Source organism: Oncorhynchus kisutch, linkage group LG13 (genome assembly GCF_002021735.2).
Source record: "Oncorhynchus kisutch isolate 150728-3 linkage group LG13, Okis_V2, whole genome shotgun sequence".
Classification (NCBI taxonomy): Eukaryota; Metazoa; Chordata; class Actinopteri; order Salmoniformes; family Salmonidae; genus Oncorhynchus; species Oncorhynchus kisutch.
The window spans coordinates 39,819,958-39,847,048 of NC_034186.2; the positions used below are offsets into that span (position 1 = coordinate 39,819,958).

The 27,091-nt window shown below is 43.8% G+C and overlaps 3 protein-coding genes across 13 annotated transcripts in view; 2 read left to right on the plus strand and 1 right to left on the minus strand.

Annotated features, from left to right (window-relative positions):
- LOC109902410 (unconventional myosin-IXb) overlaps positions 1-2,732 on the plus strand; it is a 99,338-nt gene extending 96,606 nt beyond the window's left edge. For 10 of the 11 annotated variants that reach the window (XM_031786232.1, XM_031786234.1, XM_031786233.1 and 7 more), the window contains one exon: positions 84-2,732. In XM_031786232.1, the coding sequence (XP_031642092.1) occupies positions 84-145 (62 nt within the window). In that variant the 3' untranslated portion in view covers positions 146-2,732. The remainder of the gene's footprint in view (positions 1-83) is intronic. The other variant, XR_004202398.1, reaches the window with a different exon arrangement.
- A 2,149-nt stretch (positions 2,733-4,881) lies between these two features.
- Positions 4,882-13,016, minus strand: LOC109902409 (cystathionine gamma-lyase). The gene is made up of 12 exons (XM_020498729.2): positions 11,966-13,016; positions 11,477-11,558; positions 11,221-11,316; positions 10,965-11,074; positions 10,480-10,614; positions 8,852-8,909; positions 8,689-8,766; positions 8,239-8,391; positions 7,857-7,978; positions 7,587-7,639; positions 5,947-6,085; positions 4,882-5,704 (listed from the first exon to the last, which is right to left on the minus strand). The coding sequence occupies exons 1-12, from the start codon at positions 12,140-12,142 to the stop codon at positions 5,690-5,692; spliced, it is 1,218 nt and encodes a 405-aa protein (XP_020354318.1). The 5' UTR covers positions 12,143-13,016; the 3' UTR covers positions 4,882-5,689.
- Positions 13,017-20,228: 7,212 nt separating this feature from the next.
- LOC109902408 (ankyrin repeat domain-containing protein 13C-like) overlaps positions 20,229-27,091 on the plus strand; it is an 81,406-nt gene continuing 74,543 nt past the window's right edge. The window contains exon 1 of the mRNA XM_031786239.1: positions 20,229-20,894. Within this exon, the coding sequence (XP_031642099.1) occupies positions 20,513-20,894 (382 nt within the window). The 5' untranslated portion in view covers positions 20,229-20,512. The remainder of the gene's footprint in view (positions 20,895-27,091) is intronic.

A 27,091-nucleotide genomic window follows, 5' to 3' on the forward strand; every position in this document is an offset into this window, starting at 1 on the left:
CTCTCGAACTCTGAGTGGATGATGCTGTTTTTTCCCCCTCTTAACACTTACTTTCTCATCCTCGTTCTCTCCTGCTGAATTAGGCCAAGCTGACCTTGCCCAGAGACCTAAGGCCCCAGGGGGCATTCCTCTCTCTGCAACCTAGTCTCCTCTGGCTCCACTCCCGGCCACAACGCCATCGCCCCATCATCCTCGGCACAGTAAAGCTGCCGCCGGGCATCCGCTCGCAGCCCCCCGCTGCGGCCCTCAACCCCTCCTGCCAGCCGTGGCTTCAGCCTGATCAACAGGCGGAAACAGCCCGCCCGATGCAAAGACGGCACCCAGTCCCTGTACATCAGTCCAGACAAAGGCCTGTTCCCCTCTCCCACCTCCTCCCTCTCTAGCTCCACACCACAAAGTCTCCAGGCCACCAGCAAGGCCCTCAGACGCTTCTCAGACCCTGACATCCCCTATAGTGACCCAGCTTGACACAGACAGGAGGCAGAATAGAACTCGATAAGGAACTGGATATCTATGGTGGGCCCCCCTCGGTCTTGAGGATACAGTATGGAGTCTATTATTGTCGCTGTTGCCATGGACACGGATCATGGATGTGTGTTTATATACTTGTGACTTATGCCTGGTAATAACAGGATGTGTCACCAAGCACTTTTTCTACACTTAATATATTGTTGTAGTTTTTTAAGAGACAAATTAAATCAAGTTTGCGCGGCCGCATGGAATCTATGGACAAATGTTTTCTTTTTTAAATACTTAGTTTTCATGAGGAAAAACTGCAGGCAATTGCACATTTCCATTCCACGGTCTCCTTATGAGAAGACCCAAACAGTTTGCTCAATGTAAAGTCAATAGTGCCTTGATTTGCACATTGTCAAGTGTACAAATTCGTTGGTAATTTCTACTTTTAATATTCGATGGGGGGGGGTATGTATCTTTGTATGATACTCTTGTGCTGATTCAAGGAAATTGTACCAACTCGAGACATGCTCGAATGAGGACCAAAACACTTGTGATCCAGTTATGGTGCCTTGAACAGCCTTCTCGTGGGAAATGGATTAACGCCACGTTCTTCCCTCTCCCACCATTTCCTCCCTGTATAGGAACTGCTTTCACTTGTCAAAGGGGAAATGGGAGCAGCACTAGCCACTTTCCTCCTGGATGAAAACCCGCTAAACCCTGGTCAAGGTCTGCATGCCATGTCTTATAAATGGACCTTTTTTTAGATTCTACTTTCTGTAACGTTTCTGCAGCTACATACATATGGCTTCAGTCAACTGTACTGTACCTGCCACTATGTCAATCGGAGGGTCAGGATCACTATCGACTACAGAGGACCCCCTCTTCAAAAGTTGTTTGACATGTAATACTAATGAGTGATTCCTCATGGAACCAGACCCCAAAAAAACATGCTTTTGGTTTTTTTTAACGAAATGTAATCTATGGAATAGTCCTTTGGAGGAAGGATTGTCATATATTTGACATGTTGTATCTAAAAGCATAATTTGAGAAATAATGAATCAAAGTTGGCATTTGTATGTCATTTTGGACCTCACCTAGGCCTCCTTTTAAAGCTCCATGATGTTTCATCTGTAGATGCGAAAGTAAAGATTGGTGTCATATGAAGCTCTACCTCTATGAGTAGTATTTTCATTTCAATAAGAAATTTTTTACATTAATTGATGAATATTGACATATTGAAAATATATATATATTTTTTGATTTGGCCTATTTATCAATATATTGTTGAACATACTTTAGTCTACGTGCATATCAAAGTTCAAGAGTGGGATCTCTGTTAGTTTAAGTTATGGCCCATTTTTATCCAGAGAAATTGACATAGTAGGCATTGTAGCCAATCACAGCCCTCCTTTTACTTGTATCATTGCACATCCTGAAAATCACCAGCAGGAATCCATTTTCACTTTCACTCTGTTGGTAATGCTTACAAATTGGATCATAACGCTAAAAGTAACACCCCAGTCTGGAACTTTGATATGCCCGCAGAGTATATTATGTTCAACAATATAGGTATCGATAGCAATGATTCTCATCTATCATTGCTTAATAATCACTGCTCTATTGGACATAACACCTGAAACATCTCATTTTTAAAAAGTCTTGTTTGTATGTTTTTTTTTTTAGACCTTTGAGCTATTGCTCTGGGTAGGAAATAGTCAATGTGTTAGCACAGGACGATAGCCTAGCTCCTTCTGCATCGCTAGAGCTATTGCTTGAGCTAATAGACGCTTGAGGGACCTGAATGAGTCTAATGCATTATCAAATGCCTCCTAGCGTGTAGAGGAGAACCAACACAATCGACCAAGCCATTGTTAACGTGTTCAAAATGTGAACCTGAACTGATAATTTTGGGTACCTGTCTGGGGTTATTAGTAGGACCCCAGAGCAAAGCGTTAAAGCTTCATATGACACTAATTGTTGCTTTGTAGCATCTACAGATTCAACATTATGGTGTGTTAAAGGAATAAAGACAAAATGTCAAATATCCCAGTAATACTTCTTCCAATGGATTACATTTTGTGAAAGGGGGGGGGGGGGGGTGTGTCTGGGTTTTGTGAGGAATCACTGTCCTTCTGACTGCTGTTTGATGTTGTATGTCTGTGCCTGCATACTGAGAATGCCAATTTGGAATGTCTGGGATTGAATGGTGTGAATTGAATGATGTGAGCTGTAATGAATATTAACAGGACAATACAGTACATGCTTGTATCTCATGCTGTGGTCTTTTAATTTTGGGGATTTACCATTGATTCACCACTAGGCGGAGACAAAATAAGAGACCAATGTAGTGAATCTGGATGTTCATTATTGAGAGGTCAACCCATGTAATGAGGCAGCTAATGATATAAGCATCCAATACCAGTGACTCAAAAACAAATGTGCTGTATGGTCTTCCTGATTTTTATACCAGTGTATGTAAGGAATCCTACTGGTGATTATTCTCTCTAAACTAAAAGCAGAATCTTCTATCACAAGACTGTGGCACATTCTGTTTTTGTCTGTCCTTACAGTATGAGGAAGTTATCAAAGTGAACTAAGATGACAACAGGGACTGTTAATCATTTACTCCAATGATAAAGGCTTGCATTCCCTTTTCCCCGTATTGCGCTGTCTATAGTTTCCACAACACTGGCCACAGCAAACTTTGATACTAGCGTACGTGAGATTTCGTAACTTTTATAAAACCATGACCAGCAAGAGTGCTGTTTTTGTAAATAAGTTTTTATTCAACACTTACAAAACAACGCGCTTCTCCCTACTTTCACTGGCGTTGCAGCTGCAATGAATGAATAGCCAAGTGTATCGATAGCCCTGCATTTGATTATTTATTAGCATCTTGTTTGTTTTAATATCATGGAATATTTCACAATCTCTGGTCATAGGAACAATATTTGTGCATGAGGCAGATGTCTGGAAAGAAAGAGGCGGACTCTCTGCTGCTCTCTCCCTCCAGAGACTAATGCAGTGTTCAAAACTGAGATCTCAGACTTAAGACTTCAATGCGTGCGTTCTAGACAACTGAAAAAAAACGAGATCTGACTGGGAAAAATTTGTTTTGAACGATCATCCACTTCGGAATTCAAAGTTCGTAACTCGGGCATCTTTCTAGAGCTCCAACTTTCTGACTTGAAGATCATTGACGTCATTTGACAGTTTCTTTTGGAGTTCACTTTTGTCTTGAAAGCACCATGACCATCAGATGCAGTTACTATCAGCCCAGTAAAATAAAAAATACTATTTAAATGTATGCTCAGCTGTGCCTCAAGTGCTACACCAACTGATCTATTTTATCAAAGCTTGTTTTGAAATATACGGTCTGAGAAGAACAATATTGGCATGCCAGGCATATATCCAATGGTGTGAATGTATTAGGCTACTGCACAAACATTCCTACAGAGCTGTTTTTATTGTTAAATTTAAGTCATGTTTAAAAAATAATGTAGATCTTGGCTTGCTTTTTGACTTAAAGGTTGGTGATCACTAAGAAGTACAAACTGCTGTTAGGCTTCGAATATAGAGAATATGTACTAAACACATGGACAAGATCTGACAAGGCCCCAAAAAAGATGCATTTAATACAATTGCACATGTATTGATGCACACAGAGGGTGCTTTGATTTTTACCTATAGTCTCATCTGCTGCAGCAAAGGAACAGACTTGGGGGAGTGACAGTGCTGGGGAGCATTGTGCCAAAGGACATTACCACCACCACTCAAACAAGTCACAGTTCAAATTGTGGAAATCAAAACATTTGAAAGAGGGTGTCAAAGCGTTTAACAGCTCAACTTCTACACTTAGACCATACAGCAGTGTGACAGTCTTGATCTGAAAGGTATCCACCCTGGCAGGCATTTTGAACCTTAACACATTCATGCGTTTCACCAAATAGTGCGCCAGGGAACCACTGTTAATGTGACAGCAGTGTGTATTTGGAAGAGCTCCAAACCTAGGGAGGGGTACATCAAACAGCCCTACTGTAGAAGCTTGAGGAATGTGTAAATACTTCATTGAGGACAGATTTTACAAGGGTCTTTAATTGTAAAATCATATGCAGTAGTATTGAGAAATGTACAAATCAGGTGACATAAGTACACTATGGCTAAAAGATTATCCATGTGTTGAGTCTGCATAAGTTACCAGGTGGCACTAGAGCAGGGCTCTCCAACCCTGGTCCTGGAGAGCTACCTTACTGTGGGTTTTTGTAACCAACCCTGGTCCTGGAGAGCTACCTTGCTGTGGGTTTGTTGTAGTAACCAACCCTGGTCCTGCTAGTGGCTAACGCTAGACCCGGATGTTGTGTAGCTGCCAAAATACAAGATTGTTTTAATATAAAGACAGTTTCAGGAAGTGAAAGGCACAGGTTAATGTACTGCAAACTGATTTTATTGAGTTTGGTAATGGTCACATGATCAAACGAGATCTTTCCCAAACAAAGCACATTCATTGAGTAGCAGGCAGATGCAGTATATGTGATAGATTACACCGTCAGATGAGTGCTCCAACATGTGGGGTTGGTTCTCCTCAGATAGACAACCCTGATGTCACTGTGTTTTGATCAGAGAACAAGCCCGTTAGTGAACTCTGAGTTGAGTTCAGCAACACCACATAGCTCAAATAATAATCCTACCACAGCACTAGTTTGTCATTCTATTAAAAATATAAAACTGCTCAGCAAGGACAAACTGGCACTCCCTCACTGGCCAACTTTAAGACACACTGGGGGACAAAGCTTCCCCACGCTCCCTTTACTGGGCATACATTATCCATCTAGGCATACTATCCAGACATTTCCAGAGCAAGACCTTCTGGTTCATTAGTTCAAGTTAACTAAATGAAGCAGAAAGTAACTCAAATGTTTTGCCTTACTCTAGTGTCCCGGATACCAGTTTAGATAGGTTCTTATTCAAATTCACAATGCCCTGTCAAAACCCTCCAAACAAAAGATAACATTAAAATAATGCAAAAGCAGCCAAATGGATTAAAAAGTCCTTGGAAGTGCTCCTGATAAAAACAGCATCCAAAGAATCTATTAAATAATTAAGGAGTCATGTTTAAAGAGCAGGTTGTTCCCTGATGATGATTTCATCATTGTTTGTGTGCGTTGTGCTAAAGCGCCGCTCCGTCCCGCTGACGACAGACCACCTCTGGTCATGGCACGCCCTGAAGATATTACTTCTTTGGATGCTGCTCAAAATAAGGAGGGAATAAATCAACAGATGGAAACAACTGTGTGTGGTCAGGATATTCAGTAGATCTGCTACAGATGTGTGGGGCAAAAATATTCCAGGGATAATTATCACTTCTTGACCAGGACCCATGTCTGGACTTGGCATAGATACTGTACTTCGCGCTGGGCAGAAATCTGTGGTTCTTGGTGTTAGGCTAGCTGAATTGAGACCTGTTTTTAGGGAGTGTAGTGTACTTACAGCGGCGTTCAGGGCTTGTTCCAGGTCCTCGATGATGTCCTGCTCGTCCTCCAGCCCCACAGACAGACGGACCATTGTGTCACTGATCCCAAGGGCCGCCCTATCACTCTCAGGAACAGACGCATGGGTCATTATCGCCCTGAGAGAGGGAACGAAGAGGGTAATAAATAGCTCACCATTCAAACAAAAGTGCATTTCTGATTAAAGTTATGCAGGGGTGTGTATAATGTGCCTCAATTAGAGTATCTTGAAAGCACTTAACATTTTATCATGACTATTGAACAGGTATGATCAGAGGCCGTTGGCGCTCTTTTTAAAAAGGTCCTTACTACTGAAAAGTGTCTGTTCCAGGTGCATAGGAGTCAAAATAAGAATACTGGAAGAAGGAGACCCGCACACTGTCAAAGGGTATAGATACAAAACTGAGGCTTGAATGCCAAATACATTTACATCATTTAGGAGACTCTCTTATCCAGAGCGACTTAGTGAATTCATCTTAAGAGTGCCAGGTGGGACAACCACATTACACAGGCATAGAAAGTATATTATTCATCAATATCGTAGCTATCGTCAGTAGAGAGGGCTAGAAGGGGGATTATTTAAGATACTCTTTGAAGAGGTAGGGTTTGATTTCAGAAGATGGGAAAGGACTCTGCTGTCCTAGCTTGGGGGGGGGGGGGGGTCTGGTTCCAGTATTGGGGTGTCAGGACAGAAGAGCTTAGACTGGGCTTAACCTGTGGGGAGTTATTCACAAATACGGTTTAATATGTAAGATGGCAAAATAATTTAATATTATTATTCGTGCCCTGGTCCTGTAAGAGCTCTTTGTCACTTCCCACGAGCCGGGTTCTGACAACTCACTCATTCTTGTGTTTTAATAAAATGTATTGTATAGTGTGTGTGGGGCAGGCTTACAATGATGGCAAAAAACAACATTTGAGAGTGCGCTGACCCTGGTGCTAGAGGGGGTACGCAGCTGGAGGTTGAATGTTTGAGTGTCATCCGTATAGCAATGATAGCTCTGTCATATCCACACATGGTCTCCTGAGTGACTTGGTTTATCGAGAGAAGAGGGACTAGAACCAAGCCCTGGGGGACACCAGTAATGAGTGTACGTGGTGCAGACAGATCTTCTTCACTTCACCAGGTAGGAGCGGCCAACCAGGTAGGGATCTGGCAGGCCGCTCCTAAGAAGCAGGTGTGTGCACCAACAATTTACACTGATGGCATGAGGCCACAACGTTTGTTTTCACCTTATATTTATTCCCTTTCTTGCATTATATTCTTTGGGCACCGTGATGTTTCCATTAAACATCTATCTTTATTTTGCATTCAAGCCTCAGTTTTGGATCCATTTATTTGACAGTGTGCAGGTCTCCATTTCTTCCACTATTAAACAGGTTAAATGTATTTTGTCTGATTCAAGTTGGTTCAAAATAAATACAATTATCTTAACCACTACTGCCCCCTTATGGCATTGTTATTAAAAGTTAAGCAATTAAAATACTGAACATTTTCATACCACAGCATATTAATTGGTTCAGCTGAAACATTATAATTAACAAGACTAGTGGAATAGTGAATGAATGGTAATATTGTAGCAGTTTAATGTTAAGGTTTTGATATTTGGGTATACTTACGGATGCTCTGCCAAGCTTTCATAACCACCGAGGCTCTCGGCAAGTGCAAATAACTTGAAATAAAAACAGCACAATTATTGCAGTGTCCATCTGTGATTGAATCCTCGACACATACTGTAGTAAAATACAATGATGCCAGATTCATACTATAGAGCCGACCCTTGAGTCACTTCCAGCAACTACGTTGTATGCATAACCATATCAGCCCAGTACAGCTCGTCTTGGCATTGTCGTGTCAATCACACATGAGCATCTCAATTTTGTAATTACCTTTAAGTTGCTGAGGAACATGGTGGCGTTCTCCAGTTTTCCCTTTATGTAGAAGGTGATCATCCCTGGGCAGCCTGTGCACTGTTTCTTCATCAGCTCGTGCTGGGGGTGGGAGGGCAAGCCTGTAGAGTGGAGAGGGAATAAGAGGAAAACCAATCGGTCAACTGTTAGATTCAATGACCACAAGGTGCGGTCCATTCAATCAGAGAATATGAGGGTAACTGGAAATGCATGAACTGTGTTTATACTGGCCCAGGGAATTACCAGAGTGACTACATTGATATTTTTTATATCATCCAGAAAGCAGGTCATGTCAATGTTACATGTTTTATACAACATACAGAAATACTAGTTTGATATCTAGAGACCCCACCCCCGTCACCTGGGAAGATGACTCGGTCCACCCTGGGGTCTGCCTCCAGGAACTTGGCCGCTGCCAGGGCGTTCTTGAAGTGCTGCCTCATGCGCAGGTGCAGGGTTTTTAGGCCGCGGTTACACAGGTAGCAGTCAAAGGGGGACGGCACCGCTCCGAGGGCTTTAGGATCAGGATTAAGGCACAATAAGGAAGAACAAATTCTTACAAAACCTACCAATCAGCCCCTCAGACAAACAACCAACAAGAGTGCTACACAAAGCCTTCTTTATCGGCGGTTTAGAATTGGTGGAAAGCCCTGGCATCACGAGCATGTGCGGATGTTTGATGAGCGAAAGTAGGTCACGAGTTGAGCAACTGCGTCGATGAGTGCTTCAAATCATAGTAGGGTAAAAATGTAACGGTTTATCACCTAAACATACATGGCTTTTTGCCAGTTGCTATTCATTCATCTCTCACCGTTCTGTAGAAACCTCAGTCGGTCATACAGGTCCTCCCGATTCACAGACACCAGGCCCATTACAACGTCACTGTGACCTGTCAATCAAATATTTAAACTCATTTGATCAAACCCAATGGGAATTCTCTTCAGTCAACATCAATGTACAAACTGTGTACCTACCATTCATGTACTTAGTAGCTGAATACATGCATATGTCCGCGCCGAGGGCCAGGGGGCGCTAAAGAGCAGGAGACAAGCAGAGTACATTTGGGTTAATCAATGACTCGGTTTGAGCCGGTCTATGAGGAGAGGAAATTACTGGGTGTGTTAGGAAGCTTAAGAGAGCTTGAAATGAAGGAACCTCCACTTCAAATCATTAAGCTTAATTCATCTCCAACGGCCACTGGGCTGAATGGAGCAAAGCATAACAAACATAATACAGTACCTGTCAAAAGTTTGGAAAACATCCACTCATTAAAGGGTTTTTATTTATTTGTACTATTTTCTACATTGTAACAAACTTAAATCACACACATGGAATCATGTAGTAACCCCCCCCCAAAAGTGTTAAACAAGTCAAAATATATTTTATTTGAGATTCTTCAAAGTAGCTACATTTTGCCTTGATGACATCTTTGCACACTCTTGGCATTCTCTCAACCAGCTTCACCTGTAATGCTTTTCCAACAGTCTTGAAGGAGTTTCCACATGTGCTGAGCACTTGTTGGCTGCTTCACTCTGCAGTCCAACTCGTCCCAAACCATCTTAATTGGTTGGAGGCCAGGTCATCTGATGCAGAAGTCCATCACTCTCATTCTTGGTCAAATAGCCTTTACACAGCCTGGAGGTGTGTTGGGTCATTGTCCTGTTGTAAAACAAATGAGTCCCACTAAGCACAAACCAGATGGGATGGTGTTTTGCTGCAGAATGCTTTGGTAGCCATGCTGATTAAGTGTGCGTTGAATTCTAAATAAATAACCGACAGTGTCACCAGCAAAGCACCCCCACACCACCACCTCCATGCTTCACAGTGGGAACCACACATGCGGAGATCTGCTCAACTACTCGGAGTCTCACAAAAGACATGGAAACCAAATATATATATTTTTTTTAGACAGAATAACACCAGTTTAATGTCCATTGCTCGAGTTTCTTGACTCAAGCAAGTCTCATGTCCTTTAGTAGTGGTTTATTTGCAACAATTCCACCCTGAAGGCCTGCTTCACGCAGTCTCCTCTGAACAGTTGATGTTGAGACGTGTCTGTTACTTGAACTCGGAAGCATTTATTTGGGCTGCAAATCCTGTGGCGGCCGTCATGAGCTCCATCTTCATCATAGCGCTTGATGGTTTTTGCGACTGCACTTGAAGACACTTAAAGTTCTTGAAATTTTCCAGATTGACTGACCTTCGTATCTTAAAGTAATGATGGACTATTGTTTCTCATTGCTTATTTGAGCTGTTCTTGCCATAATATAGTATTTTACCACCCCTACCTTGTCACAACAACTGATTGGCTCAAACGCATTAAGGAAAGAAACTCCACAAATTAACAAGGCACACCTTTTAACTGAAATGCATTCCAGGAGAATACCTCAGAGTGTGCAAAGCTGTCATCAAGTCAAAGGGTGGCTACTTTGAAGAACCTAAAACATTTTTGTTTAACACCTTTTTGGTTACTACATGATTCCATGTATTATTTCATAGTTTGTAGAAAATTTCATACAATGCAGAAAATAGTACAAAATAAAGAAAAACCCTGGAATGAGTAAGTGTGTCCAAACTTTTGACTGGTACTGTATAAACAAACCTGGAAGTAGGCTGACATGAAAGTGTTGTCCACAACCACCACAGTATGAGTGTTGTGTTGGTGGACCACATCTGCACAGGCCTGGATATCCACCACTTTCATGGTGGGGTTGGTGGGGGTCTCGATCCATACCAACTACATAAAGAGAAAATAAAAGAGCATATTTGTTTTTAAATAGAAGTTCAACAGGTGTTTAGGTTTCATAGTTTGGCTCGCAACCCAAAACTCGCAGCTATAATCATGTAGGAACTGGAAAGACAAGTCACAGGGAGAGTGAAGCGCCTCTTATTGAATTCTCAAATGGAGTCCGATGACTCCAGGATGGAGCACTTAACATAAAGAACAAAAGGGGGAGAAAAAAAATTGCGCTGATGCTGGATGACATCTATTCTTGTACGAACAAGAAACCTGAAACCTGGGTTGATTTAGGCAAAAAAAAAAAATAGTGAAATACGGTCATTAAGTAGACTTAGAATTCCACTCACTTTTGTGTTTGGCTTAAGAGCAGCCTGGAGCAACTCGATTTTGGTGCAATCAGCAAAGGACACAACCAAGCCAACTTCTGCAGCAATCTTTCGGAAATAACGATTGGTACCTGGAGAGAAATCATAATCTATTACTGCTTCATGGTCATATGCATCAAATATAAAAACTTAGGTGTGTGTGGTCTTTCACCAACAACATTGTCTACCATTTTGGTGGTTCTCTACACAGTTTTAGACACTGTGGGCCATGTCTTACCTCCATATACATCGTTCATGCAGACAATGCCATCTCCAGCTTTCAGCATGTGAGAGATGGTCATAGTCGCAGCCAGCCCAGAGGCAAGAGCAAGACCTACACAGGAAATTCAGTTAACGATAGTTCAAAGAACACATTATCGTCACGAGGCTAGTTAAAAGTATATTTTCGACCTTTTAGAATATACATTCTCTAACTTGTTCAATTGGATTAGATGCAAATTCACGAGGTAATGGTGTCTGACATGAACACATACAGTGTTTTGCTCCATCCAGAGCAGCAACAGCTTTCTCCAGGCAGTTTCTGGTCGGGTTTCCACTCCGACTGTACTCAAAACCCTGATGAGAAGATGCATTACATGTAGAGAGCACACATTTGCCACAGCTTCTATAGATAAACAGATGCTGGTACTGATGATCACATGGTCATTAATGATCCGGTAAAATCTAATAAATTGTTCACTTTCACTTTTCGATATTCGTCACCAAAAAACGCTCATTTCCCCATCACTGTCAGAGGTTGCGCAGACAACATTCTGACTGTGTAATAAAATGGGTAACGTATGTGCTAGGCACGGAAAGACTAGCAACCATACTTTCATTCATAAGAATATTAACATCAACATTTTCCCTGAAAATTCGTTGAACGGGACCGGTTCAGTATACCGGATTGGTATAAAGACACCCTATACGGAACTAACAGCCTTCGATACCAGACACCAAGGTTATTGCATCAGGCAACTTACAGCATGATCTCCAGGGCTATACTGCTTGAACGTGGTGGACAGAGAAATAGGTGGTACTACGGCCATAGATTTCCATTGCTCCGGTTCTTGCCCAACGTGGATCGCTTCTGTTGCGAAAGATTTGAACTGCGGGTGGAAACCGGTGGACAGGTCGTTTTGATGGTGTGAAGAAGCCATGTGTTGCAAATCCAGTCCGGTTCCCTGAGAGTGATGTGTCGCTATGTTTTACGGTTGAATACTCATAATGAAAAGTAAATTGTGAATTTAACAGCGACGTGTAACGCCCAAATCCTTTCTAACCCAATCACCACTTCTCTACAAGGGGAGGATGGCACCGATTGGTATTTCAGGGACTTCCCGTAACCCGAGTTAGCTCGTGGCTTGTTTGCTATGCTTGCTTGCATGGTTTATTTTTCCACAGCAATGATGGTATGATGCATGGTTTAAGCCAATAGGAGGAAGAGTATGCGGCATTATATATTTACATCCGCGCCGGGGCGGACTGGCTATCTGGCATTTTGGTGGGCTGGTCCATTTTTAGCCCAGTGGGCCTGTCCAACTTGTTTTTTTTAAAGCAAAATTTGAATGATCTGGTTAGCAATGGGGGCCTCCAGAAAAAATTGGCCCGGTTTTGGAACAACAACAACAATACTCCCATTGATGCTACGGAGGAGAGTCTTGATGCTACGGAGGAGAGTCTAGTTATTGCTGTGATAAAAAGCAGTACACTTTTTCTCTATCACACTATTTCCAGTCCTGTGCCACAGGGGGGAGCTGGTGTGCTATGTTGTTGAGTGTTTCAGTCAGAAGACAGTTTGACTGTAAAGTAACATTTTAAAGTTTATAGATCGACAGTCCTTCTAAGGTCTTACTCTATAACCACAGACTATGCACCTGGCAGAATATTTCTTTACCGGAGTTATACAGTGGTGTAAAAATACTTTAAAGTACTACTTAATTAGTTTTTTTTGGTATCTGTACTTTACTATTTATATTTTTGGCAACTTTTACTTTTACTTCACTACATTCCTAAATAAAATGATGTACTTTTTACTCCATACATTTTCTCTGACACCCAAAAGTGCTTGTTACATTTTGACAGGAAACTGGTCCAATTCACACACTTATCAAGAGAACATCCCTGGTCATCCCTACCTCCTCTGATCTGGCGGACTTAAGAAACACAAATACATTGTTTGTAAATTATGTCTGAGTGCTGGAGCATGCCCCTGGCTATCCATCAATAAAAAACATATCACTTTTACAATTCAGAAGGACTGTTTTGAGATAACAACACCTACATTTGGTACGGAGGTAGGTTCATGTACCCTGAAAATAATTAGCTATAGAGCCACCACAGATTTGCCCCCTGGGGGGTCATGGCAGACATTTTACAAAATGGTCCCCAACGGTAAAACTGTTTTACATTTCAGAAGGACTATTTTTATATAAAAGTACCACATTTGTCAGAGAGGCACATTTATATACCTTGGAAAGGTTTCATTATGGAGCCACCACAGATTTTGCCCTTGGGGGTTGTAGCTAGGACCCCAGGGTTCCGTTCTAGAAGTACACTTTTCAATGTGCTCATAGGATAATTTCGTTATTGCAGTTTAGCTAAAGTCGAGCCCAAAAATACATTTCCCATAGATGGCCCCATAGAGAAGTACATTTAGAAAAGTCCTAAAATTACACTTTTCGTCTTCGAGGCCAATTTTTTTCCCATCACTCACACTGCAGATATTCATATTTTATATTCATCCAATTTCTGTCATGTTTCTTGATGACGTGATGGCGTCTCCGCTGCTCCAGTGCTGCTCCGGGTGCTGCTCCAGTGCTAACACAGTTGTACAATTCAGAAGGACTATTTTGAGATAGTCAAATCTGGCACAGAGGTAGATGTATGCAAAATAGAGAGACGGCGACACCACAGATTTGGCCCTTGGGGGCCGTAGACGCTGTGTTACAAAATGCCTTTGACCCCAATAACCAGCTTCCTGAGGTAGTCACCTGGAATGCATTTCAATTAACAGGTGTGCCTTGTTAAAAGTACATTTGTGGAATTTATTTTCTTCTTAATGCATTTGAGCCAATCAGTTGTGCTGTGACAAGGTAGAGCAGCACCCGGGTTGGTATATATGAAGATAGCCCTATTTGGTAAAAGACCAAGTCCATATTAGGGCAAGAACAGCTCAAATAAGCAAAGAGAAATGACAGTCCATCATTACTGACAAGAAGGTCAGTCAATACAGAATATTTCAAGAACTTTGAAAGTTTCTTCAAGTGCAGTCACAAAAACCATTACGCTCTACAATGAAACTGGCTCTCATGAGGACCACCACAGGAAAGGAAGACCCAGAGTTACCTCTGCTGCAGAGGATAAGTTCATTAGAGTTACCAGCCTCAGATTGCAGCACAAATAAATGCTTCACAGAGTTCAAGTAACAGACACATCTCAACATCAACTGTTCAGAGGAGACTGCGTGAATCAGGTTTTAATGGTCGAATTGCTGCAAAGAAACCACTACTAAAGGACACCAATAATAATAACAGATTGCTTGGGCCAAAAAACACGAGCAATGGACATTAGACTGATGGAAATCTGTCCTTTGGTCTGATGAGTCCAAATTTGAAATGTTTGGTTCCAACTGACGTGTCTTTGTGAGACGCTGAGTAGGTGAACGCATGTGTGGTTCCCACTGCAGAAAAGCATTCCTCATGAAGCTGGTTGAGAGAATGCCAAGAGAGTGCAAAGACAAGGCAAAGGGTGGCTACTTTGAAGAATCTAAAATATATGTTGTTTGTTTAACACTTTTTTGGTTACTACATGAGTCCATATGTGTTGTTTCATAGTTTTGATGTCTTCACTATTATTCTACAATGTAGTAAATAGTCAAAATAAAGAAAAACCCTTGAATGAGTAGGTGAGTCCAAACTTTTGACTGGTACACTGAGTGTACAAAACATTAACATCACCCGCTCTTTCCATGACAGACTAACAAGGTCAATCCAGGTGATCCCTTATTGATGTCACTTGTTAAATCCATTTCAATCAGTGTAGATAAAGGGAAGGAGACAGGTAAAACAATATATATATTTTTAAGCCTTAAGACTATTGAGACATGGATTGTGTACATGTACCACTCAGAAGGTGAATCGGCAAGGCAAAATATTTAAGTGTCTTTGAACGGGGTATGGTAGTAGGTGCCAGGTGCACCGCTTTGTGTCAAGAACTGCAAGCTGCTGGGTTTTTCACACTCAACAGATTCCCGTGTGTATCAAGAATGGTCCACCACCCAAACTCAATATTCCCAAGACCTGTGCCTCGACACAATCCTGTATCAGAGCTCCATAGACAATTCCTTGGACCTCATGGCTTGGTTTTTGCTCGGACATGCACTGTCAACTGTGGGACCTTATGTAGACAGGTGTGTGCCTTTCCAAATCATGTCCAATTATCACGTTTCAGGTATGACCCAGATGCAGACAGTGTCGAAAAAACTAAAGTATATTTTGAATACAGGGCAGGCAAACGACAGGTCAAAGGCAGACAGAGGGCAGTAATCCAGAGAAGGTGCAAAGGGTCCAGAATGGCAGGCAGTCTCAGGGTCAGGGAAGGCAGAAGGGTCAAAACCGGGAAGGACTAGGAAACAGGAGCAACAAACAGACAGGAGCATGGGGACAAACGCTGGAAGGTTTCACTAAACGAACTGGCAACGGATAAACTGAGAACACAGGTATAATTACACAGGGGATAACGGGGAAGATGGGCAACACCTGGAGGGGGGTGGAGACAAGCACAAAGACAGGTGAAACAGATCAGGGTGTGACAGTACCACCCCTCTAGGGGCGCCACCTGGCATCCTACCTGGGTGCATACCTGGATGACCGGGGTGCCGTGTTGGAAATCTGCAATGAGGCCTGGGTCCAGAATGTCTCTGGTGGGGACCCAGCACCTCTCCTCCGGGCCATAACCCTCCCAGTCAACAAGGTACTGGAACCCCCTTGCCCCAAGGTTGAACCAACAGGAGACAAAGGGCTGTGGGACATGAGTTTAAATCTGGACACATGAAAGGTGGGAAGTATATGAAGGGTACGGGGCAAAAGAAGATGAACAGCAGAGGGGCTAATGATTTTGGAGATGGGAAATGGGCCGGTAAACCAGGGGAAGAGTTTGAGGGATTCCACCCCGAAGGGCAGATAATTAGCTATAGAGCCACCACAGATTTGCCCCCTGGGGGGTCATGGCAGACATTGAGTAGTCTCAAGGTCCTGGTTGGCTCGCTCCGACTGGCCATTGGACTGGGGGTGGAACCCGGAGGATAGGCGAGCCAACGACTGAATGAGGGTGCAGAACGCCTTCCAGAACCGGGACTAGAACTTAGGACCCCGGTTGGAGACCATGTCAGCTGGCAGTCCATGGATCCGGAAGACGTGCTGCACCATGGGCTGGACCATCACTTTGGCAGAGGGAAACTTGGGAAGAGGAATGAAGTGGAAAACCGATCCACAACGGTCAAGGTGGCGGTGACAAAGTCCAGGGATGGTGAAGGACAGGCAGAGGTTGGAAGAATCCAGCCGGAGCTTGCTGAGGAGTCTTGTTCTGTGCACAGACCGTGCAAGCGGCAACAAATGCGGAGACGTCAGAAACCATGGTAGTGCACCAAAAGCGTTGTCGCACAAAAGCCAGGGTCCAACGGGAGCCCACGTCAGGCACGGACATCTGGTTATCTGTTATGTTCTGCCCCCTCCAGCCAGTTCCTCCACTTCTCCAATGCCATCTTCACCGCAAGAAGCACACGATTCCCCACATCGTATTTCCTCTCTGTGGCGTTGAGGGGGTGGGAGAAGAAGGTGCAGGGATGCAACTTGAGGTCCAGGGCAGACCGCTGGGACAGAACAGCCCCCACTCCGACTTCCGAAGCATCGGTCTCCACTACAAACTGGCGGGACGGGTCAGGATGAACCAAGATGAGAGCTGTGGTGAAGCAGTGTTTGAGATCCCGGAACGCCCAGTCAGCAGCTGGGGACCACATGAACGAAACCTTGGGAGAGGTGTGTGCAGACAGGGGGAAAGCCAGTGTGCTGTAGCTCCAGATAAAGCAGTGATAAAAGTTGGCGAAACCCAGGAAACGCTGCAGCTGTACTCTGGACGTAGGCTTGGGCCAATCCACCACCACTCTAACCTTCCTGGGATCCATCTGTACACTCCCTGGAGTGATGATGTAACCCAGAAAAGGGTTGGTGGAGTGATGGAATTTGCACTTCTCTGCTTTTACAAAAAGCTGGTTCTTCAGGAGGCATTAGAGAATCTGTCGGAGCGCATGTTCTTGGGTGGAGCGGGAGAAGACGAGGGTGTCATCGAGGTAGATGAAGACGAACCGGTTCAACATGTCACAGAGATCATCATTAACCAGAGCCTGGAACACAGCAGGGCCGTTGGTAAGGCCAAAGGGCATGACCAGGTTCTCGTAGTAGCAGCTGGCCGTGTTGAAGGCAGTCTTCCACTCGTCCCCTTTCCGTATCCGCTCCAAGTGGTAGGTGTTCCGTAGGCCCAGCTTGGATAACACGGTGGCAACCTGGAGCGGCTCGAAGGCCGAGGAGATGAGAGGTAGCGGTTAGTGAATCTTCACCGTGATGTCGTTGAGACATCGGTAGTTGATGCACGGGCGCAGAGATTTGTCCTTCTCCACAAAGAACACTGCACCGGCAGAAGGACGGATGAACCCAGCAGCTAGGGAGTCCTCTATGTAGGTCTCCATAGCCTTGGTCTCTGGACCCAACAGAGAGTACAGTTGTCCCCGTAGCGGAGTGATGCCTGGAAGAAAAACAATCCTGTAGTCATATGGTTGGTGTGGCGGCAGCGAAGTGGTCTGGGCCTTACAGAACACCTCCCGGAGGTCCTGGTACTCCGCGGGAATGGTGGAGAGGTCTGGGGCAACTTCTGAGGCCCCAGGAAGATGTCCCGGGGCAGGCTGCACTAACTTCAGGCAATGGGCGTGGCAGAACGGGCTCCAGCCCATGATAGCACCGGCAGACCAGTGAATAAGGGATTGTGTCGCTGGAGCAAGGAGAATCCCAATACCACGTGAACCTGAGGAGACTTAAAGAGCAGGAGCTGGATCGTCTTGCTGTGGTTCCCTGACACACGTAGATTGATGGGTGGTAATTGTGGGTGACCTGGCCTATAGAGCGCCCGTCCAGTGCTCTAATGTCCAGGGTAGCGTCCATAAAGCTCTCATCAGCCCCAGAGTCAATGAGTACCCGGAGAGATTGCGACTGGTTCCCCCACAGCAACATGGCATGAAAAGGGATGCAAGGGGAGAGGAAAATTTCTCCGTATGGCCCACCAGAGTACCCGTTCCTACCAGTGAGCCTGGTCTTTTAGTGGACAGGTGGAGACAAAATGACCAGTAGTCCTGCAATACAGATAGCTCTTAGTGTGAAGCCTGTATAGCCGTTCAGCTGGAGACAGCCTAGCTCTGCCTAGTTGCATGGGTTTGGGGAAGAGGTGGATCAGCAGTCTTTGGAGTTGCCCGGGGAAACTCGGAAAGCCTTGGGTTCTCTCGGCAACAGAGCCATCGGGGACTTCCAGGATACCTTAGAGGCGAGGTGGAATCCTTGGACGGGCAAGTGAAATCGAATCTCCTTCCTTCGTTCTCGTAGTCGCCCATTGATCCGAATTGTCAAGGCGATGAGCGAGTCGAGATCCGTCGGTAGTTCCTGGGCAGCAAGCTCGTCCCTTACTTACTCCGAAAATCTGTGCAGGAACATGTCGAACAGTACTTCCGGATTCCAGGCACTCTCAGCTACCAAAGTGCAGATATCCACTGCGTAGTCTGCTACACTGTGGGAGCCTTGCCGAAGCTGGAGTAACTTCCGGGCAGCCTCTCTCCCATACAACGGAGCATCAAAAATCTTCTTTACCTCTGCCACAAACTCCTCCAGACTGAAGCATACGGCCGACTGTTGTTCCCATATTGCTGTAGCCCAGGCGAGAGCCCTCCCAGACATCAGTGTGATGAGGTATGCTATCTTAGAGCAGTCTGAGGGAAAGGATGAGGGCTGCAGCTCGATGATGAGTGAACACTGAGCGAGAAGCGCTCAACAGGTGCCCAACTCTCCATCTAAGTGCTCCCCCGGGGGAGTTAAGTGGGGTTGCCGGGAAACAATGGTGACTGCGCTGCTACCAGCCGGGTAACTGAGGGGCTGGGAGGTTACCGTCGTGGTAGGCTGCATAGTAGACAACCCACGGAATTGCTCTAGCATTGTGTTCAATGCTTGGTCGTGGCGTTCGGCCAAGGTCTGGAACCCTTCCATGAGACCACGAAGAAACTCCTCGTGCCTTCCAATTGTGGCTCCTTGAGAGGAGTTGACGTGGCAGAGCTGGTCTGAGTCTGCTGGGTCAGTCATGGCCAGTTTGTACTATCACAATTTCAGGTATGACCCAGATGCAAATGACTACTGTCTGAACATAAATCTGATTTAGTTACTTGTAACATGTTGTTTGGACCATCATCATTCCAAAACAGATGTGAAAAACAAGCATTAAGGCCTTCAGTGTGAACAAGTCTTAAGTGTCACCTATGAGTTGTAACTGTGGATGCTATATCGGTCTATGGTTGAGATGAGTTGAGCAGTGTGTCATTTTCTTGGGAACAGGAATGATGGTTGTCATCTTAAAACGTGGGAATTGCAGACTGGGACAAGGAGAGGTTGAAAATTACCGTGAGCATACCTTCCAGCTGTTCTGCACATGCTCTGAGAATGCACCCTGGAATACCATCGGGCCCCGCGGCCTTGCGGTATTGACCCAATTAAAGACTTTACTGACATTATCCTTGAAGAGTGAAATCACCCAATCTTCTGGGTCGGTGGTGGCCCTCACAACCAACACGATGTTGTTATTGTCAAAGTGTACATAAAATGCATAGAATTCCACTGACTGTGCGTGTCTGTCAGTCAAGTGTTGTAACCATTAACTTTTTTGAGAACACTAGAATTTAACTTGTAGTTGCTAGTGTCCTAGTTTGCTTTGCAACATATATATTTTTTAAACTAATATTAATAACTTATTGATGCTTAGTGTGCATAATAGTAGCCAATGCATTTCATTATGAGTAGGCCTGAACACTGTAGCTATTGGGTTGTAATATTGTAACCACATTGGTTTGTAATATCCCCTGATACAATGTAACCACCAGATAATAAATCATGTAAAATCTGTAACCGTTGTAAACTCTCGCGATACTGATGGCGGAAGATGGCAGATGCGCTCTGTAGGAGCCGCTTATGCAGGGACAGTTTCGTCAATGAGAAGAAGGGGACAGAGTTCTGGTAGTTACTTAGTTATTGTGGAGTATTTGCTACCGATTTAAATTGCATTGTTATTTCATTGTATTCATTGAAGAATTTGTGGTTTTCATGTTATGCAATCTACAGTTTTTGGGTGAACTAACATTTGCATTCTTGCCAACGAAATACATCTATTTGCCCAGAGGGTCATCGTCAACGGCACCCTCCGTTCTGCTGTCAATTGTTTAGAAAATGACCGGAGAAAAGATCCGCTCCCTGCGCAAGGATCATAAACCGAGCAAAGAAGAGGATTTACTGGAACCGGACGAGGAGGCTGCAACTGGGACATTTACTTTAACCAAGAATAATAATAAAGGCAAAGCAAGTCAAATCTTTAGCAATCACAAGTTGGTCAAATCTCCATCGGCACAGCAACAACATCAGAATCAGCAATCGCAGATAAATGCAAACACTAACACATTATCAACGGCGGACGTAATCGATGATAACAACAAAAACCCTATCATACGAACCCGTGAAGACTTTCCAGTCCATGAATGTGTATTCAAGGGAGATGTCCGACGCTTGTCCTCGCTCATTCGAACTCAGAATATCGCTCAGAAAGATATCCATGGTAAGAATCGAATTGCTCTTTATCTCCATGTTCCAAACTAGGATACTTGACCCGGTTGATACAGATACCGTCGCTAATATCGTTTTGTTTGAACTTTTCAGCTGTGTACTGCAGTTGAGATGCAGTTATACTACTCTGTAACTGCTGTTACAATGCTAAATGTCTGCAGTAAAAATAACTGTGTTGCAGTATTTGCAGCATACTGCAGTTTTACGGCATTCTAACCACAGTTATAACTGTGTTATTTTGGATGCAGTATTTGCAGCATACTGCAGTTTTACGGCATTCTAACCACAGTTATACTACAGTGTACTGCAGTTATACTGCACTCAGACAGCAATCTTTTTTCAACAGGGAATTTAGGGACACATCACAATTTACTGGGGAAGGTGGGTTTGGCAGACTTTTTTTGTTGCTTTGAGGAGGGTTGTGTGTTTTCTTTATTGGGCACAGGGAAGGGTAGTGTATTTTCCCCCTAGTTACATTCGCTAGTTGCAGGTTTTACTATATAATTTCTTCCATCCTAGCCAAATTTCTTAATCTGCTAGCATGCGCCTCCCCTAAATTAAGGTGTATTGGTACTTCCCATATGCACAATGCTTTTCCTTTTCAGTGTGCTAACTTTGATTGTAAACTGGGTGGTTTGAGCCCTGAATGCTGATTGTCTGAAAGCCGTGGTATATCAGACCATATATCACGAGTATGACAAAACATTTATTTATACAGCTATAATTACATTGGTAACCAGTTTATAATAGAAATAAGGCACCTCATGGGTTTGTGGAATATAATAATATTTATTTAACTAGGCTAGTCAGTTAAGAACAAATTCTTATTTACAATGACGGCCTACCAAAAGGCAAAAGGCCTCCTGCGGGGACGTAGGCTGGGATTAAATAAATAAATAAAAAATATAGGACAAAACACACATCACGACAAGAAAGACAACACAACACTACATAAAGAGAGACCTAAGACAACAAATAGCATGGCAGCAACACATGACAACAACATGGTAGCAACACAACATGGCAGCAGCACAACATGATAGCAGCACAAAACAGGGTACAAACATGATTGGGCACAGACAATAGCACAAAGGGCAAGAAAGTAGATACAGCAATACATCACACAAAGCAGCCACAACTGTCAGTAAGAGTGTCCATGATTGAGTCTTCGAATGAAGAGAGTGAGATAAAACTGTCCAGTTTGAGTGTTTATTGCAGCTCGTTCCAGTCGCTAGCTGCAGCAAACTGAAAAGACGAGTGACCCAGGGATGTGTGTGCTTTGGGGACCTTTAACAGAATGTGACTTGTAGAATGGGTGTTGTATGTGGAGGATGAGGGCTGCAGTAGATATCTCAGATAGGGGGAGTGGATCCTAAGAGGGTTTTATAAATAAGTATCAACCAGTGGGTCTTGCGATGGGTATACAGAGATGATCAGTTTACAGAAGAGTATAGAGTGCAGTGATGTTGCCAAAATACCACGACTAAGGGCTGTATCCAGGCTACTCCACGTTGCGTCGTGCCTAAGAACAACCTTTAGCAGTGGTATGTTGGGCATATACCACACCCCCTCTGACCTTATTGCTTAACTATACCACAGGTCAGTATAGCCTACTAGTCTAACGTTTCATCCTGCCCTCCATCCACCATTCATTGTGACAATAGTGCTTATTGGATAGTTTGTCCAGATCTGCAACAGGCTAACAATCATACCACACATAAAAGCATTCAAAGCTGCATCAATTTTGAATATTAACCCACAAGAACAAATAAGAATAGCTGATAGGCAGCAGAGAGGCCAGGTACTGTGTGAGTGAACAGTGAAGACATGACACACATCTCAAAAAGCTCCCCCTATTGATCATGTTTAGGGACAATACAATTCTATTCTAGGCTGCAGTGAAAATGTCATTTGAATAACGTCTCAAAAGCCCTGATTTGACTATTTAATAAGATTTGGATCAGTTGTGGAACTACTCTGAAAAGCTTCAATATAGCCTTAATATTTATAATTTAACTTTTAAATTGTATGACCTTTTACAATGTGGCAGAAACACAATCAGTCACAATGTTTTAATCTGATTCGGCCACTTCAAAAGTCTCCTGTAGGCATGCACATGTTCATCCAAAATATCATTCCAGCATCCTCAAAATGGCTTGACATTAAACCAGGTTTCCATTCAACCTTTTTATGCGAGTAAAGTAGCCTACATGTCAGATGTTCTTTTTCATAACATCATGACAAAGCATGCAGTTTATTAGGCTACAAATGAAATAAGTTATGATGAACTTCACAGGGTGGTGAAAGTGCACAGTGATGCGCTTTATACTCCTATATAATAAATATCGAGGGTCTTATTCTGGTGACATGACGATCAATGCTTGGCTGCCATTTGACCAACAAAAAATCTTGCACTTTTCTCCATAATCTCATCATGTAGTAGGCTATATCTGCGCTGTATCTGCAAGCTGTTGGCTAGCGTGCATGTGCCAATACCAGAGTGGGCACATAAAATTAGATTTATTGGTCACATACACGTGTTTAGCTGATGTTATTGCGGGTGTAGCGAAATGCTTGTGTTTCTAGCTCCAACAGTGTAGTAATATCTAACAATTTCACGACAATACACACAAATCTAAGTAAAGGAATGGAATTAAGAGCGGCATAGACTAAGATACAGTAGAATAGAATGGATTACAGTATATACAGTGTCTTGCAAAAGTATCCACCCCCTTGGCATTTTTCCTATTTTGTTGCATTACAACCTGTAATTTAAATGGATTTTTATTTGGATTTCATGTAATGGACATACACAAAATAGTCCAAATTGGTGAAGTGAAATTAAATAAAGTACTTTTTTTTTAAATACATTTTTTTTTACAGAAAAGGGGTGCGTTCATATGTATTCACCCCCTTTGCTATGAAGACCATAAATAAGATCTGGTGTAACCAATTACCTTCAGAAGACACATAATTAGTTAAATAAAGTCCACCTGTGTGCAATCTAAGTGTCACATGATCTCAGTATATAAACTCAGCAAAAAAGAAACATACCCTTTTCAGGACCCTGTCTTTCAAAGATAAGTGATACAAATCCAAACAACTTCACAGATCTTCATTGTAAATGGTTTAAACACTGTTTCCCATGCTTGTTCAATGAACCATAAACAATTCATGAACATGCACCTGTGGAACGGTCGTTAAGACACTAACAGCTTACAGATGGTAGGCAATTAAGGTCACAGTTATGAAAACTTAGGACACTAAAGAGGCCTTTCTAGTGAAAAACACCAAAAGAAAGATGCGCAGGGTCCCTGCTCATCTGCGTGAACGTGCCTCACGCCTGCTGCAAGGAGGCATGAAGACTACAGATGTGGCCAGGGAAATAAATTGCAATGTCTGTACTGTGAGACGCCTAAGACAGCACTACAGGTAGACAGGAAGGACAGCTGATCATCCTCGCAGTGGCAGACCACGTGTAACAACACCTGCACAGGATCGGTACATCCGAACATCACACCTGCGGGACAGGTACATGATGGCAACAACAACTGCCCGAGTTACACCAGGAATGCACAATCCCTCCGTCAGTGCTCAGACTGTCCGCAATAGGCTGAGAGAGGATGGACTGAGAGCTTGTAGGCCTGTTGTAAGACAGGTCCTCACCAGATATTACCGGCAACAATGTCGCCTATGGGCACAAATTCACCGTCGCTGGACCAGACAGGACTGGCAAAAAGTGCTCTTCACTGACGAGTCGTGGTTTTGTCTCACCAGGGTGATGGTTGGATTCGTGTTTATCGTCGAAGGAATGAGCGTTACACCGAGGCCTGTACACCACTGCAGCTAGTGGCCACACCAGATCCTGATTGTTACTTTTGATTTGACCTACCCTTTGTTCAGGGACACATTCTTCCATTTCTCTTAGTCACATGTCTGTGGAACTTGTTCAGATTATGTCTCAGTTGTTGAATCTTGTTTTGTTCATACAAATATGTACACATGTTAAGTTTGCTGAGAATAAATGCAGTTGACAGTGAGTGGATATTTCTTTTTTTTGCTGAGTTTATACACCTGTTCTGAAAGGCCACAGTCTGCAATTCACTAAGCAAGGGGCACCAACAAGCAAGCGGCACTATGAAGACCAAGAGGCTCTCCAAACAGGTCAGGGACAAAGTTGTGGAGAAGTACAGATCAGGGTTGAGTTATAAAAATATATCCGAAACTTTGAACATCTCACGGAGTTCCATTAAATCCGTTATTAAAAAATTTAAAGAATATGGCACCACAACAAACCTTCCAAGAGAGGGCCGTCCACCAAAACTCACGGACCAGGCAAGGAGGGCATTAATCAGAGAGGCAACAAAGAGACCAAAGATAACCTTGAAGGAGCTTCAAAGCTCCACAGCGGAGATTGGAGTATCTGTCCATAGGACCGCTTGAAGCCATACACTCCACAGAGCTGGGCTTTATGGAGGAGTGGCCAGAAAAAAATAAGCAAACATGTTTGGTGTTCGCCAATAGGCATGTGGGATACTCCCCAAACATATGGAAGAAGGTTCTCTGGTCAGATGAGACTAAAATGTAGCTTTTTGGCCATCAAGGAAAACGCTATGTCTGGCACAAACCCAACACCTCTTATCACTCCGAGAACACCATCCCAGTGAAGCATGGTGGTGGCAGCATCATGCTGTGGGGATGTTTTTCATCGGCAGGGACTGGGAACTGGCCAGAATTGAAGGAATGATGGATGGCGCTAAATACAGGGAAATTCTTGAGGGAAACCTGTTTCAGTCTTCCAGAGATTTGACACTAGGACGGAGGTTCACCTTCCAGCAGGACAATGACCCTAAGCATACTGCTAAAGCAACACTTGAGTGGTCCAAAACATTTAAATGTCTTGGAATGGCCTAGACAAAGCCCAGACCTCAGTCCAATTGAGAATCTGTGGTGTGACTTAAAGATTGCTGTACACCAGCGGAACCCATCCAACTTGATGGAGCTGGAGCAGATTTCCCTTGAAGAATGGCCAAAACTCCCAGTGGCTAGATGTGCCAAGCTTGTAGAGACATACCCCAAGAGACTTGCAGCTGTAATTGCTGCAAAAGGTTTGACTTTGGGGGGGGGGGGGGTTGAATAGTTATGCATGCTCAAGTTTTCTGTATTTTCATCTTATTTCTTGTTTGTTTTACAAGGCATGTTGTGTAAATCAAATGATACAAACCCCCCAAAAATCTATTTTAATTCCAGGTTGTAAGGCAACAAAATAGGAAAAATTCCAAGGGGGGGTGAATACTTTCGCAAGCCACTGTACATATGAGATGAGTAATGCAAAATATGTAAACATTATTAAAGTGACTAGTGTTCCATTTATTCAAGTGGCCAGTGATTTCAAGTCTATGAATATAGGCAGCAGCCTCTAATGTGGTAGTGATGGCTATTGAACAGTCTGATGGCCTTGAGATAGAAGCTGTTTTTCAGTCTCTTGGTCCCAGCTTTGATGCACCTGTACTGACCTCGCCTTCTGGATGATAGTGGGATGAACAGGCAGTGGCTCGGTTGGTTGTTGTCCTTGATGATCTTTTTGGCCTTCCTTTGACATCAGGTGCTGTAGGTGACCTGGATGGCAGGTTGTTTTCCCCCGGTGATGCGTTGGGCAGACCGCACCACCCTCTGGAGAGCCCTGCGGTTGCGGGCGGTGCAATTTCCGTACATGGCGGTGATACAGCCCGACAGGATTCTCTAAATTGTGCATCTGTAAAAGCTTATGAGGGTTTTATGTGCCAAGCCAAATTTCTTCAGGCTCCTTAGGTTGAAGGAGGGGTGGGTGGACCATTTCAGTTTGTCAGTGATGTGTACGTAGAGGAACATAAAGATTTCCAACTTCTCCACTGTGGTCCCGTCAATGTGGATAGGGGACTGCTCCCTCTGATGTTTCCTGAAGTCCACTATCATCTCCTTTGTTTTGTTGACATTCCTGGCACCACACTCCCAGAGACCTCACATCCTTCCTGTAGGCTGTCTCGTCATTGTTGGTAATCAAGCCTAATAGTGTTGTCTGCAAACTTGATGATTGAGTTGGAGGCGTGCATGGCCCGGCAGTCAAGGGTGAACAGGGACTACAGGAGGGGGCTGAGCAAGGGGAGTGTTGAGGATCAGTGAAGTGGAGGTGTTGCTTCCTACCTTCAG

Coding starts and splice junctions, on each gene's coding strand:
- LOC109902409 (XM_020498729.2), bottom strand. CDS start 12,142: ATGGCTTCTTCACACCATCAAAACGACCTGTCCACCGGTTTCCACCCG. Junction 8,392..8,688: donor ACTGAGGTTTCTACAGAACG/GTGAGAGATGAA, acceptor CTGATCCTAAAG/CCCTCGGAGCGGTGCCGTCC. Junction 7,979..8,238: donor GGACCGAGTCATCTTCCCAG/GTGACGGGGGTG, acceptor TCCACTCTACAG/GCTTGCCCTCCCACCCCCAG.